Raw genomic sequence first — 17,745 nt, 5'->3', positions numbered from 1 at the left:
CTGATTGGCTACTGAGATCATAACATTACTTCTGATTGGTCAATGTTCAGCTTCATTGTTTTTTACTAAAACGACTCGACGTTTCTAATGCGCGGAAGACTACGTTTCTAAGTTTTAACAAAAATCTGGAATCTCTGATCCGGCTTACTGAGAGGAATGATTGTAAAAAATATATATATACATATACATACTTACGGAAGAACGTATTCTTTGCATGATCTTCTGTTTCCAGAGTCGCCGTAGCAGCATGTCACGTAAGATGAAGGGGGGGCTAACCTCACCCTTCTGGTCATTTCCTTATAATTGTTTATGATATTATGGGAGGGGGGCACATGCTCCCAGTGCCCCCGCTTAATTTCGACTTGTTTGAACAAGTGGTCATACTACTAGAACATCCTCGGGAACCTAGGGCGTCGATCGGGGTCACAGGCGCGAGATAACGTGGGCCTGCGGAGGGGGTGAGGGGGGTAGGGGGCGAGAGAAGAGAAAGGAGCGAGAAGTTGTCTTCTCCCTCCTTTTCTATCCTCAAGCCTCCCCGCCGCCTCGTCATCGCGCCTAGAAACTTCTGCTCCTCGGTATTACAACCAGTATCCAAAGTCTAAGTTAGATTTCAGACCGTGCTCACAAGCTAAGCACCACTTGGGAAAGGAAGTGATCGGGATCAAGGGAGGCGTCTTTGAACATTTTTTCGAGGTGGGGGTGAGCGTTTTTTTTCTTCAGTATTTTGGGGATCAACTTTCATGTTATGAGGAAGATATGGAGGACGTATTTTACTCCTAGTCGACTCTTCTCAATACCACGCCCTCTTATTCGCACGGGCCGTCTACAGTGTTTCATAAAAGAAATTGCTGAAGATTTGGAGTCAGATTGTAAACAAGGATATATACTGTTTAGTTTCTGCGGAGGTTTAAACATCATCTGTCAGCCGCTATTTTGTTATCCTAACAAAGTGTGAAAAAGCATCCATTTTCACCTGCTGTTTTACCGAATAAAAAAGATAAAAGCGATATTTTCGATTGCATTTGGTAAATAAATTATCTAATAAAAATAAAAAATAAAATGATAAAAAATAATTATTTCGAGTTTTTATATACATTGTGTGCTTTCCAATATATCATGAAAAAACTAACAAAAGGTTTTGCTGACAAGATAAGTGTACTTTGAGGACAACAGTGTATACGCCTAATGCTTAGTAGAGGAGCCAATAAGCACAACATGTCTTACGTATCAAGTCTTTTATTCGAGAAATTGTACGTAGCACAACGAGCTAAATACAGGAGAGTACCTAAAGGCTCAACCCTATATAGGGTCCGAGGTGTTGAGCGTGGGGTAATGTGGACATTTCGCTATGGAACCAGTCAGTCAAATCCAGGGCGTGAAAACATGATATCAAATTTTACACAAATATTGCTGTGGTCCATTTATATAGTGATATCTGGGTTACTTTATAATGCAAATAAAATGGGATGGTATGTTTGCATCCGTTGTCTTCTAGAGATCTACTTTGATACGCTATCATTAATCAAGGGATGACGTCACTAACCAAACAATAACATCCTTGGTTCAATGCCTCCTCGATCATTTTATGCAGAAAAGGCTTGGGTCCAAGAATGGCTGGACCGCCTTGGCTCACGCAAACCCAAATCGTTGAAACCTACTGGAGGGGGTTAAAATCCATAAAACGAATAAATAACCACCGTGTAGAAATTAAATAGGTGAGAAGAACGCATTCGAAGCATGTACTTAGGTTCACAAGCGGTGATAAAAACCTTAATTTTTAAAACATATGTACATTTATGTCACAGAAATTGTTTGAATAAAAGGCCTCGAAGCTATTATGTTACAAAAATAATGCACCATTTATACGATATAATGTAATATTGCATCGTTTATACGATACCATGAAATAATGCACCGTCTACATGATATCACGAAATTATGCACCGTTCACACGATACCATGAAATTATGCACCATCTACACGATATCATGAAATTATGCACCGTTTACACGCTATCATGAAAGAATGCACCGTTTACACGCTATCAAGAAAGAATGCACCGTCTACACGATATCATGAAAAAAAAATGCACCGTCTACACGTTATCATAAAATTATGTATCGTTCACACGATACCATGAAATTATGCACCGTTTACACGATATCATTGAATAATGCATCGTCTACACGATATCACGAAATTAAGCACCGTTTACACGATATCATAAAAGAATGCACCATCTTCATGACAAAAACGTTGTTCAGACAAAGTCAAACTATCGTGGCCACCAAGACAGACAAGAGAAATTTAGCATGCTTGGTTAACACAAACTCAATAACAAGGAGTGTTCTGCCGTGTTCTGATGCGCACTGAACCACCGCGCTGATTGGCTAGTGAAGTTCATGGCAATCAAACAGTACGCTTCCCGTGCTCTAAAACTGTCAAGGTGGCCACGGAAGCTTGCGTCGCACTAAAACATTACACAGAACAGTTCACTTGACCGGAGTAGGGTGGCTAACGGTGTTGGTCGAGATAGTGAGGTTCTTAGCGATGGGCGGTAACTTGGACGCATTGTTCGTAATACTGAACACGAACTGCACACAGCCAACCTTGATGTAGCTCCCATGATGCAATAGTGCCGTGCCTTCCCAGCCTGCACCGCTGCTACCAATCAAGTTAGAACTGCTCGTGGTACAATTGCACGCCTTGTTAATCTCCTGGACGCCGAAACCCAGAGTTCTCCGCACGACCTTGTTGGTTTTTTTGGCGTCTGCTGTTTCTAGAAGCTTCGATTTGCTGACCTTATTTGGGTTGAGGTCCTTGGAGGAGGTCACGTGACGGTTAGGCTTGTCCGAGAAGTCGCACGAGTAGAGAACGTTATCTACGTAAGTGCCATGCTCGCTGTAATTGATTAGTTCGTATTGCTTGGAAGACTATGAAAATCAGAACAAAACAGGAATAATTACTAATTACAAATCAATAATATATACAATCACAATCATACTGCATGGATAAGACTTCTTCCCATCTAAAGTTTAGAAAAGTTTGGGATTATTTTAATATGTGGATTTTTTCAGGAGTTCAAGCGATACGAAAAAAGCGAAGGCACGACGAGAGGCTCAAATCGGCTTAACGCTTTCGGCTTTGCTCATTCGGCTTATTAGAAGAGACTCGGGCGCGAATAGACGCAAGCACAGAGTGAAGGGAAATGTAGCTATTTAAACATAATTATTGATCAATTACCTCGTCATAGAAAATACAGCAGTGCTTCTCGGACACGAAGTTACACGGGCTGTAGTCCTGAAGACAGACATCTGAATCTACACCTGAAAAACACAACGTGCGCATCGAACTTAACATGGCTAGCATGGTTTGAATAGATATATCAGCAGTTGTTTGATTATTAACGGGAGACCGCAGTGAAATTATATGGTTTGCAATCACTACATACAATTAGTACTTGCCCTCTCTAGGTTCGCATTGAACACGACCAAAGTCTTTACCCAGGCCCGTACCCAGGGTTTTTCTTGGGGGGGGGGGGGGGGGTGGGTGGGGGTGGAATCCGAAAATTTTTCGTGGGGGGGGGGGGGGGGGGGGGATATTTGATGAAAATTTGACCACTCCAAAAAGAACAAAAAAGGATTTTTTTTTATTCCTTTGCAGTATCTCCACGGGAAGTTTATTGTCAGATATGGCTACATACTAGAGTGATCTAGCTTATGTATTATAGTTTTGTCTACAAAAATAGCACGTCTATCGAGAACCGAAAGTGAACCTTCGGCCGTTGTAGGGGGGGGTGGGGTGCTGATACCCCTATGGTTTATATTCATATATTCATCACACCTAAATACTACTCCCCCATCCTTTCATACCCTACAGCTCTCCCCATATATTCATCATCTGTTGCGTTTACATCACAATACAAAAACCCGACATTTTAGTTTGTGCTGTGCTAATCACTCTGATTACGCTGATGGCTAATAGAATAGCTCTAGATAAAAAAAAACACTCTCAAAAAACGTTGTCGGTGCAAACGGCAAATGGCGAATAGCAGTTCCAAGCCCGAAAAGAGCTAATGGCTACTAATTATTCGCAAACATAAAAGTTATAAAAAAAACTCCAGCGATGCCAAAGTCATACATTGATGGTCTTTAATGGATTATCACATAATTGATCATTTTCTCCTGCATTTGGTTGAAATATAATAAGAACCAATGGTAGCTCCGACCGTAGATCTACCATTTGCCAATCCCCATTTCCCGCTTGTTACATGACAAATACTTTAGAAATGAGTTATGGGTGCATGTCAGTACCTTTTCCTATAGTGAGACATTTGTGGACCATCGCCATTGATGGGCCTGTCCCAGTGAGAGGGCAAAGAACTGCAATAGACCGACCTGTCGGAACTTAAAGAATTGTATAAAAGTTAAGCTAAGTTCAGACGTCGTATTGGCCATGAGTCGTATTTAACGCTAATGCATGCAGATGAAGATGAAACAATCGACTTGATTTATTTGCATGCATTTGCAGTGAATATGGATCATGGATAATATCACATTTAAACTTATCCTTATACTATGATCAAACTCCATCTAGGTGTTCAAGTATTTCATTTACAATGGGACGCGAGCTACCGTGGCCACCTTGACAGTTTTGTGGGGTAGGCCAATAAGGATGCGAGAAACGTGTTATCTGATACGATGCGCGCTACCGTGGCCACCTTGACAGTTTTGTGGGGTAAGCCAATAAGGATGCGAGAAACGTGTTATCTGATACGACGCGCGCTACCGTGGCCACCTTGACAGTTTTGTGAAGTAGGCCAATAAGGATGCGAGAAACGTACTATCTTATTGGCATTAATTTCACTAATGCACAAGCGTGGCAAAGAAATTCATTAGTGCTCATTAGAACATGACGCAATCCTCCTAGTTTGTTTCAATCAATACAGTGAGGTTTGCATGCTTATTGGCTTTCTTCAAACTTTAAGACACATTTAAGCACAGAAAAATGAATGATGCATAGGAGATTGTATTAAGCATACCTGAATTGTGTGGTAATACCAGGCCGTCCTTTAGGCCGTTAAAAGTGATTTTACGAGCAGAAACAGGGCTTGGAGGTACTGGCTGAAGAAATAGAAAGACAAAAATTAGGAAGATCAACTTTGCCGATTTGTATAGTAAACTGGCAACAAATATTATGACATAGAATTGGTATGGTTAACACAAGGGTACTACAATACGACAGAAAAGACAATGCTCTAAAATGCTCTAAATTAAAATAGAGCCTGGAGATCTCTCCACTGATTCAGAGGTGCGTAATTCGGGATAAGATAGTGTTACCTTTGTCTGTGTTAGTAGTTGTTGCAATCTTTGATAGGCTAGTACTTGTATAAGTCTTGAATCCAGTTTTCCCAGTTCTGTTTCTAAAACACAAATGTAGCTTACTGTACAGAAACAACACTTCATTTTTAAGGACATTTTATCGATGATTCCATAGCCGCTAAGAAAGCATCTTCAGCAATTTGTCTCACTTTGAACATTTTTTTACACAACTTTCTGGACTTTATTACGAAAGCATTGAGGATAAAGACACCAAACACACAGTGTTTTGCTTTAAAAAGACTATCCTTAAATACTAAAAACAAATAAACCTGGTCGTTTCTCTAGTAAGTGTAATCTTCAAACTCACCATTGAATGCATCCACTCCGGTTGCAGCACAAATGCTGTTTATTGCATTTGCAGTAGCTATTGGAGTAGAAACGCCCCCTTGCACTCTTCCTGGACTTGTATTCGCACCAACTGTTAGTGTTCCTGCAGTAAATGGTGCTGAAGTAACTTTTACGGAGCTGGCAACATTAGTTGCTGTACCAGCTAGGGCAATACCTGCTGGTATGTGACCAGCTGAGCTGGATGCAAGGCCAATAGTCTTAATAATATTCCCACTGTTGTTACTCGTAAGGACAATAAGTTTAGTCGGTGTGTTGGCACCAACTTTGCTCACCCCAGGCAACATGCTTAGAGTTGATGTTGACTGTTGAGAAAGTGTTCTAGCTACCGAAGTCCCAGGAATAACCGAAGTGCCAATAACAGGTGGTTTTGCCTTGAGATTGTTTAAGTGGCCCAAGTCACTAAGGAATTTTACAGCATCTGTAGGGTTTTGTTTTGTATCAGTATCACCAGGATCACGCTTGATTGAAACCGAATTAAAGTTCGTAAAGGACCCAGCCGATGCCATGGCAGCGATTTGCGAAGAAAGAGCAGTACTACCTATTGGCTTCGCACAGTTCAGGGGACCATTTATTGACGCTTGCAGCTTGGACGGCGATGCATAAAGTATAGTGACTGGCTTTGTCACTGTCTTCCCACCACTGGATGTTGTTATCGTCGTCGTAACCACTCTGCTGATGCAAGCATTGGCAACACTACTTGTTGAAGGTACAGGTGTCGCCATGTCACTCTTGACACCATTGTACAGAGCTTCCCTGGATATGGTGCCTGTTGCAAGGGAATTGACCATAGAAGCTACGGTGGCAACACTTGGAGTGTCTGCCTTCACTGACGTGCTAGTCTCCGAAAGGTTTGTGGCACAACTGGACACTAAGAGTTTGTTGCTTGGAGCTTGAGAAAGGTGTTTGGCAATGCCGCACTGGAGATTCACCACACATTTCAGCCACTGAAGAAGAAAAAAAAAGAAAGAAGATGCAAAAATCTAACAATCTTTGTATGGATAGTACGCAAATAGGAGCCATCCACAGTAATGTACTGTAAAAATGACAATGATCAAACAATAATGGAAGGACATAGACATTTTCAATAATTGTCCCCTCAAATAGATTGAATACAGTAGATCCCTAAGATTTCTCAGCAAGATGGACACTCCAAATCTTGATCCTCACACGTGGGTGTGACTAGGGGTAAGGGTGCACAAATAGATTCCTAGATTTTCTTAGAAAGATTGACTTACTTCCTCCTGTTACACACTACTGGGTGTGGCTAGGGGTAAGGGGTAAAGGGGCATGAATAGATCCCTGAGATTTCTTATCAAGATGGGCTCACCTCCTCTTGTTCCACACTAGTGTAAGATGGACACACCACCTTTTGTTCCTCACAAGTGGGTGTGGCTAGGGGTAAGGGGTAAAGGGGCATGAATAGATCCTTAAAGCCACATTGTCACTAGTTTACTTCCGGAGGTCCGACGGAAACCTCAACCGTCAAAAGACAAAAGAATCTATTAGAATCCGAGATATTAAACAGGCCTTCCGCTCTTAATCATCAATCACATCCTCAAAGAAACTTCCAATAAACACAATGCTTTCAATATTTGGAAATATTTTTCGCATTTTTCGTTAAAAATCATAGGAGATTGTTACGTGATCGACCGGAAGTAAACTGGTGACAATGCGGCTTTAAGATTTCTTAGTAAGATGGACTCACCTCCTTCTGTTCCTCATAACTGGGTGTGGCTAGGGGTATGGGTATGGGGGTATGAATAAGAGGATCCCTGAGATTTCTCAGTAAGATGGACTCACCTTCTCCTGTTCCTCACTAGTGGGTGTAGCTAAGGGTAGGGGTATGGGGGTATGAATAGATCCCTAGGATTTCTCAGTAAGATGGACTCACCTCCTCCTGTTCCTCACAAGTGGGTGTGGCTAGGGATAAGGGGTAAAGGTGCGTGAATAGATCCCTAGGATTTCTCAGTAAGATGGACTCACCTCCTCCTGTTCCTCACTAGTGGGTGTGGCTAAGGGTAAGGAGTACAGAGGAACAGGCTCCTGCATCCTTCTGATGTGATCTGGCAGTTGAGTGAGTGGAGGCATTGAATAGTGGTCCTTGATGCTTTGAGGAACCTAACAAGTTAAAAACATACGTTACGGCAAACATACATAGTTACGGCAGTTAAACACTAAGGGGACAGCCCTCTAGAATCATGTTCGTAGAAAAACAGGGAGGGGGTTAAAGTAAGGCTAAGTCAAAATCTTTAGGTGTAAATGAATACATAAACAAACAAACAAACAAACATACAAATAATATTTGGCTGCCATAATCAGGGTTTAAAACAACTGTAACAGTATCTGCCCTAGTTATAGTAGAATTTCATGTTTGTTATTTTCCACCAATGCAAATTGTTGGGGAGGTGACCCATGTGAATCATGCCTCCAATTTTTATCACATACCAAGGAAGAGCGTCTTTTTATTGGCAGATAGGGCTTTCTCCGGAAGTATGGGTGCTTCTTCAGTCTACAACAAATGATGTCAGTCATTTACATATTAATACAGATATCCTTAGCCATATCCTCGTATAAGTTTTTTTCCGTAATTATGCGGAAAAAACCTTAAAATTACACGGGATTCTTTGTTAAATTACGCGGAAAATCAATCATTATGCGCTCAATTACATGGGATTTTGCAATACATATTTCTTTAAAAATCGAAATTGTGCGGGATTCTTTACTGAATTACGCGCTAAATTGCACGGAATATCAATTGCTACGCCCAAACTATATTTTGTACTGAAGGAAAGTACGAAATAACTTGAAAAGGTTTATTTTTTACGCCAAAATATCTTAGGTGAGTTTTCATAGCAAAAAACGCCTAGTCATTTTATTTGTTTTCGAAATTCAGTTCGAAATATCGCACTCTTACCAAGAATATCTGTCATTTTTTACGAGAAATAGAGGTAAGAACACATCAGCTGTGCACTTAAATTTTTTGTCTTTTAAACTTTAGCCAAATTACGCGGGATTACGCAGAAATTTGCGGATTACGCGGAGAATGCCAAATTACGTGCTTTCGCATAATTCCAGAAGCCCTGATAAGTGGTAAAAGCTGTTGATTGTAAGCCTTAAAACAGGACTTTGACTTTGGAATCAACCATAGAGTACCATGCTGCTCTAAAAATGCAAACATGCATGTCAATCTTGACCAAGTGTAGTACACAAAGAACAAAATAATATGCATCACATATAGAATACCTTTTGAATGTTTCCTAGAGCTAAGTTCAGTTGCTACCCTAATATTTGCAGAAGCATAAAATATACTTTGTAACAAATTCTTGCCCTATGAAAAAGACAGTTAGCCCTTATTTGTACTTTTGTAAAAAACTGCCCAATGAGAAAATGCAAACATGGTACATATAATTCAATAGTGTTTGGGGTTGTACTGACCTTTTAACTCTATCCAAGAAATCCAGTTTGACAGTGTGTTGAGAAACATTGTTTTTCAAGTCATTGTATGCTTGACATCGCTTGCTAAATCTTGGATCCCTTAATCCTGGCTGTAAAATACCAATCAGAAGTCCAGTTATACCATGACCCTTTACTAATTGCAGCAGTAATAAATAAACTGGGAAATAATGTTGATTCGATTAGCATGGGATGAGATCCCAGTGGTGAATTAAATCTGCTTTAATAACTCTGAATCACAAACCATCCATCAATAAAAACAGCTTGGCTTGATTTCTATTTCTAAAAACCATGAGAGTTTTGAATATCCAAAACAACAACAAAACAAAATAGTCACACAATTCAGACCTGCAGACTTATTTTTTCACATAACACAATTGGTTGTTGTTAGGTTCACAGTATTCAGCCACAAAGAAATTATAAAACCACAAGAGATTCTGATATTTTTTGTATCTTATTACCTCTGCATGCTCAGCATGGTTTGGACACATCCACATGCCAGAGGGGGGTGTGGTCAGCGGAGGATTGATACAGTCCATATGAAATCCCAGCGGACAGAAATCACACTGAACCAGCTTGCCAAACAATTCAGTCCTTTAAAAAAAAAAACAAAAACAAAAAACAGAGGAGTTACAGTAGTTTTAGAATTGTTTTGATAATATTTAAACACATAAAAAGTAATAAAATTGACAAGAGCAAAAGGTGTAAACTTCTGTATACCTCATTGCTCTTGGCCTTTTTTTACAGTTTATGATCTTAATGTTCATGTCAGATCAAACATGGTATACATCGATTGTTCATATGAATTGCCTAGTCAAAATTATTTGCATTTTAGCTCAAAATTAGCCATCAATATTGTTTGATTAAATTTATTAGCATTAAATGAGTAGGTAGCACTGGCCTCCTCTGTACTGCGGCCATTTAATGGTGATGATAGAGGTAGAAGTATTTGTACCTGCTACAGGTGAAGCACAGTCGAGTTGGGGGAAAACCATCTTCCTCCCCAGCCCTGAAAAACACATCAGTCAGCACATGAGAATCAAAGTTTACTGGAATAACAGAGGACAATTACCTTGGAGATATAAAACAAATTTTCCAATACGACATAGCACAATGGTAGCATGTGGGAAATGAAGAGAATGTGGGGACATGAGCGAGAGTTTCCACAGTCATTTGTTGTTAATCAAAAACAAGCTGTCTTTATTAAGAATGTTATGATTTATAGAAAATGTATGGAAGATGTAATAATTGAATATGTAATCTTTTATCACTACAAGTGTTCACAAAACAGGGTTCCAATGAAAATATTAAAAAAATGTTACTGACATGACAACAATGACATGCCTTACTTCTGTCTCTCCATCTTCAACCCAAAAACGCTATATTTCATTATGTCATTTGATGACAATAGGCACAAAGAAATAGCAAAAAAATACCACCAAAATCTTAAATACTCCACCAGATATTCAAGAAAAACTGAATACGAACAAGTGTAGCGTTACTCTCGAAAGCGTCAATATTCTCGAAAGCGTCCCATAATCCTGTTTAATAAGCTCAAAGTCCCGCGATCAACATCCCCCCGGCTTTTCCCTCAAATTAGTATACAAGCGTGTCATATCATTTTGACGTTTTATCCTATATTTATTCGTATTTATATCAACTTTATAAGCATTTACTCTAAATTTTGCATAGTTGTAAACTACGCCAAGATTAAGTAAGAATCCTTGGCTTACTTCGAAGAAGGCTAAGCGAGGAAGAAAGCCCAAGACGTAGAGTTGTCTCCATTCACGGTCTTTGTAATTTTTCCGCGCTCTTCTTTTCTTTGGTGCAAGCTCGCTTCGGTCTAGGCATCTTCCTTTATTTGCACGACTAGCGCTATGACATTTGAGCGCCTTAGAGTTTTCCCGCTGCGTGTAGAGCGTGCAATGTGATTGGTTGCCTTACGCGGCTCTATTTGCTCTTCGTCTGTCATTACTGTCACGCTGCTTCTAATGTTTACACAACTTCAATCCCAGATATCTCGCAATCAAATTCCACCCCATCTCACTATCTTTAATTCACATCTAAATATGTGAATTAAAGGTACACTTTTTTTGCTACTGACTTAATTAGTGCGTTGTAACCAGGCACAAATATTCCACACCTAACTTTGACCCTTGATTATTAATCAACAAGGCTGTGTGACGTCAAATGTAGACACGGTTTGTCAGTTTAGTACATGACGAAAGACCCGGGAGGTTACGCACTTTTGGTGTGTATAAATAATTTGCATGTTTAAAATTGTTCAATTTCGCACTTTGGACCAGGCAAAAGCACTCAAAATTAAGCGCGTATAATAAATGATTATCTTAGGAGGAAAGTACAATCATTAAGCTTTAACTTGATATATAGTTTGTTGGCATTTGCTTTAATCCGACGCGAGCGTGAGCGATTTTGCTGGGACATTAGGGGTAATTACTGCTTGGGTCTACGGTATCCTTAATCAATTTGATTCCAACCTAGACATTAGTACTACTAGACAAAGAAATACTATATCTTAATCTTGCTTGTCCACTTACAATTTGGAACTCTTTGAGGAAGACCCTTTGTCTTCAGTGCTTCCTTTTCTTTTCCTGTCACCTGAAGAGGAAGAGATCATGGACTTGTTAATAGCAAACATATACACGAATAAATGTCTCATTCATTCCATGCAGGAAATGACCTACTACAGCATAACAAGGGAGAGGTGGATGGGGAGGTAGAAGGGGTGATACCTGATAAGGGTTTACACACCAAAACAGGCAGAGATAACTACAGGCATGGTTTAAACATGAGATAGAAGCTAATATAAGCACTGAGTTATAAATAAGCACCCACATATGATTTGTGTACCCTCTGAGGACTCAAATATGTGAATGTGTGCCTAAATGACTAAAGCAAGCATTTACTGCTAAATATGTAATGAATTTCTTACTTCATTGAAGGGGGTAAACCAATGACAACTTACAGTATTTGGAAACACAAAACACTGGAACCTGACGTACCAGGAAATTATTGTTGTACATTTGAGCCCTGGAACATGACTTACCAGGAAATACTGTGGTACACTTGAGCTCTGGAACCAGACTTACCGGGAAATACTGTGGTACATTGAACCCTGGAACCGGACTTACCAGGAAATACTGTGGTACACTTGAGCTCTGGAAACGGACTTACCAGGAAATACTGTGGTACACTTGAGCTCTGGAACCGGACTTACCAGGAAATACTGTGGTACATTTGAGCCCTGGAACCGGACTTACAAGGAAATACTGTGGTACACTTGAACCCTGGAACCGGACTTACCAGGAAATACCGTGGTACACTTGAGCCCTGGAACCGGACTTACCAGGGAATACCGTGGTACACTTGAACCCTGGAACCGGACTTACCAGGAAATACTGTGGTACACTTGAGCTCTGGAATCGGACTTACCAGGAAATACTGTGGTACATTTGAGCCCTGGAACCGGACTTACAAGGAAATACTGTGGTACACTTGAACCCTGGAACCGGACTTACCAGGAAATACTGTGGTACACTTGAACCCTGGAACCGGACTTCCCAGGAAATACCGTGGTACACTTGAGCTCTGGAACCGGACTTACCAGGAAATACCGTGGTACACTTGAGCCCTGGAACCGGACTTACCAGGAAATACCGTGGTACACTTGAGCACTGGTACCAGACTTACCAGGAAATACTGTGGTACACTTGAGCCCTGGAACCGGACTTACAAGGAAATACCGTGGTACACTTGAGCCCTGGAACCAGACTTACCAGGAAATACTGTGGTACACTTGAACCCTGGAACCGGACTTACCAGGTAATACCGTGGTACACTTGAGCCCTGCAACTGGACTTACCAGGAAATACTGTGGTACACTTGAACTCTGGAACCGGACTTACCAGGAAATACTGTGGTACACTTGAGCTCTGGAACCGGACTTACCAGGAAATACTGTGGTACACTTGAGCCCTGCAACCGGACTTACCAGGAAATACTGTGGTACACTTGAGCCCTGGAACCGGGCTTACCAGGAAATACTGTGGTACACTTGAGCTCTGGAACCGGACTTACCAGGAAATACTGTGGTACACTTGAGCTCTAGAACCGGACTTACCAGGAAATACTGTGGTACATTTGAGCCCTGGAACCGGACTTACAAGGAAATACTGTGGTACACTTGAACCCTGGAACCTGACTTACCAGGAAATACCGTGGTACACTTGAGCCCTGGAAACGGAATTACCAGGAAATACCGTGGTACACTTGAACCCTGGAACCGGACTTACAAGGAAATACTGTGGTACACTTGAGCTCTGGAACCGGACATACCAGGAAATACTGTGGTACATTTGAGCCCTGGAACCGGACTTACAAGGAAATACTGGGGTACACTTGAACCCTGGAACCGGACTTACAAGGAAATACTGGGGTACACTTGAACCCTGGAACCGGACTTACCAGGAAATACTGTGGTACACTTGAACCCTGGAACCGGACTTACCAGAAAATATTGTGGTACACTTGAGCTCTGGAACCGGACTTACCAGGAAATACTGTGGTACACTTGAGCCCTGGAACCGGACTTACCAGGAAATACTGTGGTACACTTGAGCCCTGGAACCAGACTTACCAGGAAATACTGTGGTACACTTGAGCCCTGGAACCGGACTTACCAGGAAATACCGTGGTACACTTGAGCTCTGGAACCGGACTTACCAGGAAATACCGTGGTACACTTGAGCCCTGCAACCGGACTTACCAGGAAATACTGTGGTACACTTGAGCCCTGCAACCGGACTTACCAGGAAATACTGTGGTACACTTGAGCCCTGGAACCGGACTTACCAGGAAATACTGTGGTACACTTGAGCCCTGGAACCGGACTTACCAGGAAATACAGTGGTACACTTGAGCCCTGGATCCGGACTTACCAGGAAATACCGTGGTACACTTGAACCCTGGAACCTGACTTACCAGGAAATACTGTGGTACACTTGAGCCCTGGAACCGGACTTACCAGGAAATACCGTGGTACACTTGAGCTCTGGAACCGGACTTACCAGGAAATACTGTGGTACAATTGAGCCCTGGAACCAGACTTACCAGGAAATACTGTGGTACACTTGAGCCCTGGAACCGGACTTACCAGGAAATACTGTGGTACACTTGAGCCCTGGAACCGGACTTACCAGGAAATACCGTGGTACACTTGAGCTCTGGAACCGGACTTACCAGGAAATACCGTGGTACACTTGAGCTCTGGTGGCAGCTGGAATGTTGACGGGTTCTTTCCAGTGCTCATTTTGACCAAAGTAGAGAATGGTGAGTCCGGGTTTATACTTTCATTTTGCTTAGTCACTTGGACATCTTTCTCTTTGGCTTTTTCAGTCCGCTTTTCATTTTCCTTTTCTTTTTCATTTTCTTTTTCCTCTCCGCCTTTTTCAGGCACTTCTTTTCCATTTTTTTGGTCCTGGAACAATGTTTTTATTTAGAGTTTTTTCACCTTCAATAAAATGAACATGGGGAAAATAAAATCACCTCAAAATTAAAAAAAAAAACTTTTTCAAACATTAAAACAAAGCTTGAAAAGGCAAAAAGCTGACAGCGGGTGAAAATTACTGTGCACAAAACATCTATCTTTTCAGTAAATTATGTAGAAAGACAGTGAATACTTTATATGATGGACCCTTATCAAGTGGAAATCTTGATATAACAATAGAAATTCAGTTGGGCCACAAAACTTTTCATTTCGATGCTTGCAGCTAGCAAAAAAAAAAAAAAAACTCTTAAGGATGAAATCAAACTAATCTTTCACCTGCTTCTGTTTATTGCGACATTCAATGCAGAGCCACTCTCCATCAGGGATATCATCTTCTTCCAGAGGAGGGTCACTGAAGATGAACATAATATCAATCATAAAATTTTATGTGATATAATAAAGCCAAACTATGACATTATTATAAAAAATTAATACAAGCACATTCCTTATAGGCAACCAGGCACTTCTTTGTCATTGTTTATGTAGATTATGAATGTAAGTAATTGAAAGCATTCAAACAGTTCAACAATTTGGCACTTTGAATTTGTTCTGCAGACATGTGTTGATCAAGGAAGCAATTTAGCATTTATTTTGTACTAAACAGAGTTCTTTACTGTTAAGTATCCGGGAAAAGTGTGTGCTTGTAATCGTGGCTTAGAAAGATAATGTAGACATTTTTTGTGTATGCATTTTATTGACTTTGTTGAGTGTGGAAGTTCTGAAACCCTCAGTAAAGTCAAAGTTTAGTTGTCCTTGTGGAATAGCCTGTAATCCATTTAAAAATACTTTTGTTTAAAAGTCTTGAATACTTTGTTATTTTCTACTTGCATTTATCTCACTTTAATAGCTAATACTGAACTTTAAAAGGTGGGACAAATGCTTCTATGAACACTTCAGTAAAATAGATCTAGAAAAGCACTATACAGTGGGACCTGGATATTACGACACTGGATTTAACGATAACCTCGATTTTACTATGACATTCCTATTTACCAGTGGAAATACAGTAAAATGTATAAGAAATTACCTTGATCTTACGATATTGGATACAACGATATTCTCAATTTTACGATACAAATCTGTTCTCCAAAGTGTAATTTTGACCTCGTTTCAATGATATTACTTATTCTGTTAATCAACAAAGAGAGAAAACTCAAGACACCACACACGTACAGTACAGTTAATTTTTTTTTACTTGACAGATCTTATTAGATGGAGATTTACAGTCTTTAAGAGAGTACCTGTACAGTATTACACAGAGTACAGTTATCATATTATTAATTTGCATAAATGTTGAAAATTAACACGTTCTCGCTACAACAATATTTTCAATGGATTTTCCTTGATATTGTGAAATGGAGGACCTGTTTGCAATGATACCTCCATTTTACAATACATTTTATTTCTCTGGAGGCATATCGTAAAATTCAGGTTCCACGGTTCTACCTTTCTGTAAGTTAAAATAACTTATTCATATAAATAAAATCATCACTAAATCAATCACTAATGCTCTATTAATGTTTTTCAATACAAAGCAAAATGTGGGAGTTTCAACATGCATAGGGTATGTTTTTAGAATTTTTTATAAACTAGATTTTTATGACTCGTGAAGAATTAAAAACGTTTTGAAAGCATATGCTACATTCAAATCAAGTGAAAATAAAGATATAACAGGGTCAAGGCATTGACCATCTTGCACGATAGCAAGATTAAACCAATAACACCAGAGTTTTCTCAAGTAAAAAACAAAAACTTGCTCAGACTAATTATTCATTTCTATCTACAAGGGCATTTAAACAAAACACATCAAAAATCTTATTATTTTTTTTAGAAAAAACATGAGACGTAAAGAAAATTAAGGTCATATCTACCGATAGTCTCTTCTTCACAAAGAACATTTGTTTGCATTCATGAGGGGGACGGGTAATTCGTCAGAGAAGAGGAAATGATCACTGTAGAAGAGGCGTTAAACAATTGAAATCAAAACTAGAAATAGCACGGCTAAACTTAGAACGCGAATCAATCGAAGGACACAACAAAGGAAACGAAATTTTATATTTTAGGAAGAAGCACTCAAGAGATTTTCAACAGTCTTGCAATGAACTATGGGCCATCCACCAGCGATCGACATACCATTCTCGTACAAACGCGCGCAGCATTGCAAACAATTTACGACGTAGTTTTGAGACTAGAAACAACACAAGTACCCGGAGAGCATGGAGATATAAGAGCGGGTTGAGAGGACAGCTTTACTCACCAGCAGCTGAGATGAAAGGCGCACGGGCACTGATCACAACACAACAAATCGCCTCCTTCCCCACAACTATCACAATTGTCGTGGTTAACGCTACGTCCGACTTTGCGAGCTTCTTTGTCCGTTTTCTTCGCCTTCTTTACAGGGATTTCCGAGGATGGTGGTTGTATCAATGCTTGTATTTGCTAAAAAGAAATAAACGAAAAGGAGATATAAAGAAACACATTTTCAGGGTTGTCAAAATAAACTCGTACTTTGATGCTGAAATAGACAAATACTACGTTCGCTTACATCCATCAAGCTCCCCTCGGGATCCAAGTGGTCGTAGTCCATGGTGATATGAATTCCAACAGTCTCCAATAGATTTTCAGGTAAATATACCAAAAGACCAGCTTAATTTTGCGCCAAATTCAGAGTATCTTTCATACTACATGGTTGTCCGCAGATTTACCCGCCTTCAGCTAAAGTCAAACATGGAGGCTGTTTATGTCACTAGCAATGGACGAAACAACGACAAACTTTGCACACTACTAGCTGGATCCTCTACAAAGGCAACTGACCTGGTGGAATTTTAAAAATGTCAAAGTATACACTAAAACACTATTTTAAACAACAACGTACGCTAAGGCAAAACCTTCGAAAACACAGATGGAGAATTAGATGTAATCGTATGCGCAGGCGCAGAGTTCGTACTTGACATGCGCAAATCATATTCTGGTGCGTTTCACCGCTGTTCAAAACCA

At 40.2% G+C, this 17,745-nt stretch overlaps 1 protein-coding gene across 2 annotated transcripts; it reads right to left on the bottom strand.

Annotated features, from left to right (window-relative positions):
- Positions 1–1,220: 1,220 nt before the first annotated feature.
- LOC5516092 (PHD finger protein 12) lies at positions 1,221–17,683 on the bottom strand. 2 transcript variants are annotated; one of them, XM_048726466.1, is made up of 16 exons: positions 17,294–17,683; positions 17,006–17,187; positions 15,025–15,100; positions 14,442–14,679; positions 11,741–11,801; positions 10,138–10,191; positions 9,644–9,776; positions 9,165–9,274; positions 8,175–8,238; positions 7,713–7,847; positions 5,689–6,673; positions 5,340–5,416; positions 5,042–5,123; positions 4,314–4,406; positions 3,244–3,326; positions 1,221–2,933 (listed from the first exon to the last, which is right to left on the bottom strand). In XM_048726466.1, the coding sequence occupies exons 1-16, from the start codon at positions 17,333–17,335 to the stop codon at positions 2,493–2,495; spliced, it is 2,856 nt and encodes a 951-aa protein (XP_048582423.1). In that variant the 5' UTR covers positions 17,336–17,683; the 3' UTR covers positions 1,221–2,492. The 2 variants fall into 2 exon arrangements, with proteins under 2 accessions (XP_048582423.1, XP_048582422.1); XM_048726465.1 differs by having other exon boundaries at positions 5,340–5,422; positions 17,294–17,682.
- Between the last annotated feature and the right edge of the window lie 62 nt (positions 17,684–17,745).

The sequence above is a fragment of the Nematostella vectensis genome, chromosome 4 (assembly GCF_932526225.1).
Source record: "Nematostella vectensis chromosome 4, jaNemVect1.1, whole genome shotgun sequence".
Lineage (NCBI taxonomy): Eukaryota > Metazoa > Cnidaria > Anthozoa > Actiniaria > Edwardsiidae > Nematostella > Nematostella vectensis.
This window is presented reverse-complemented; position numbering and strand designations above follow the sequence as displayed.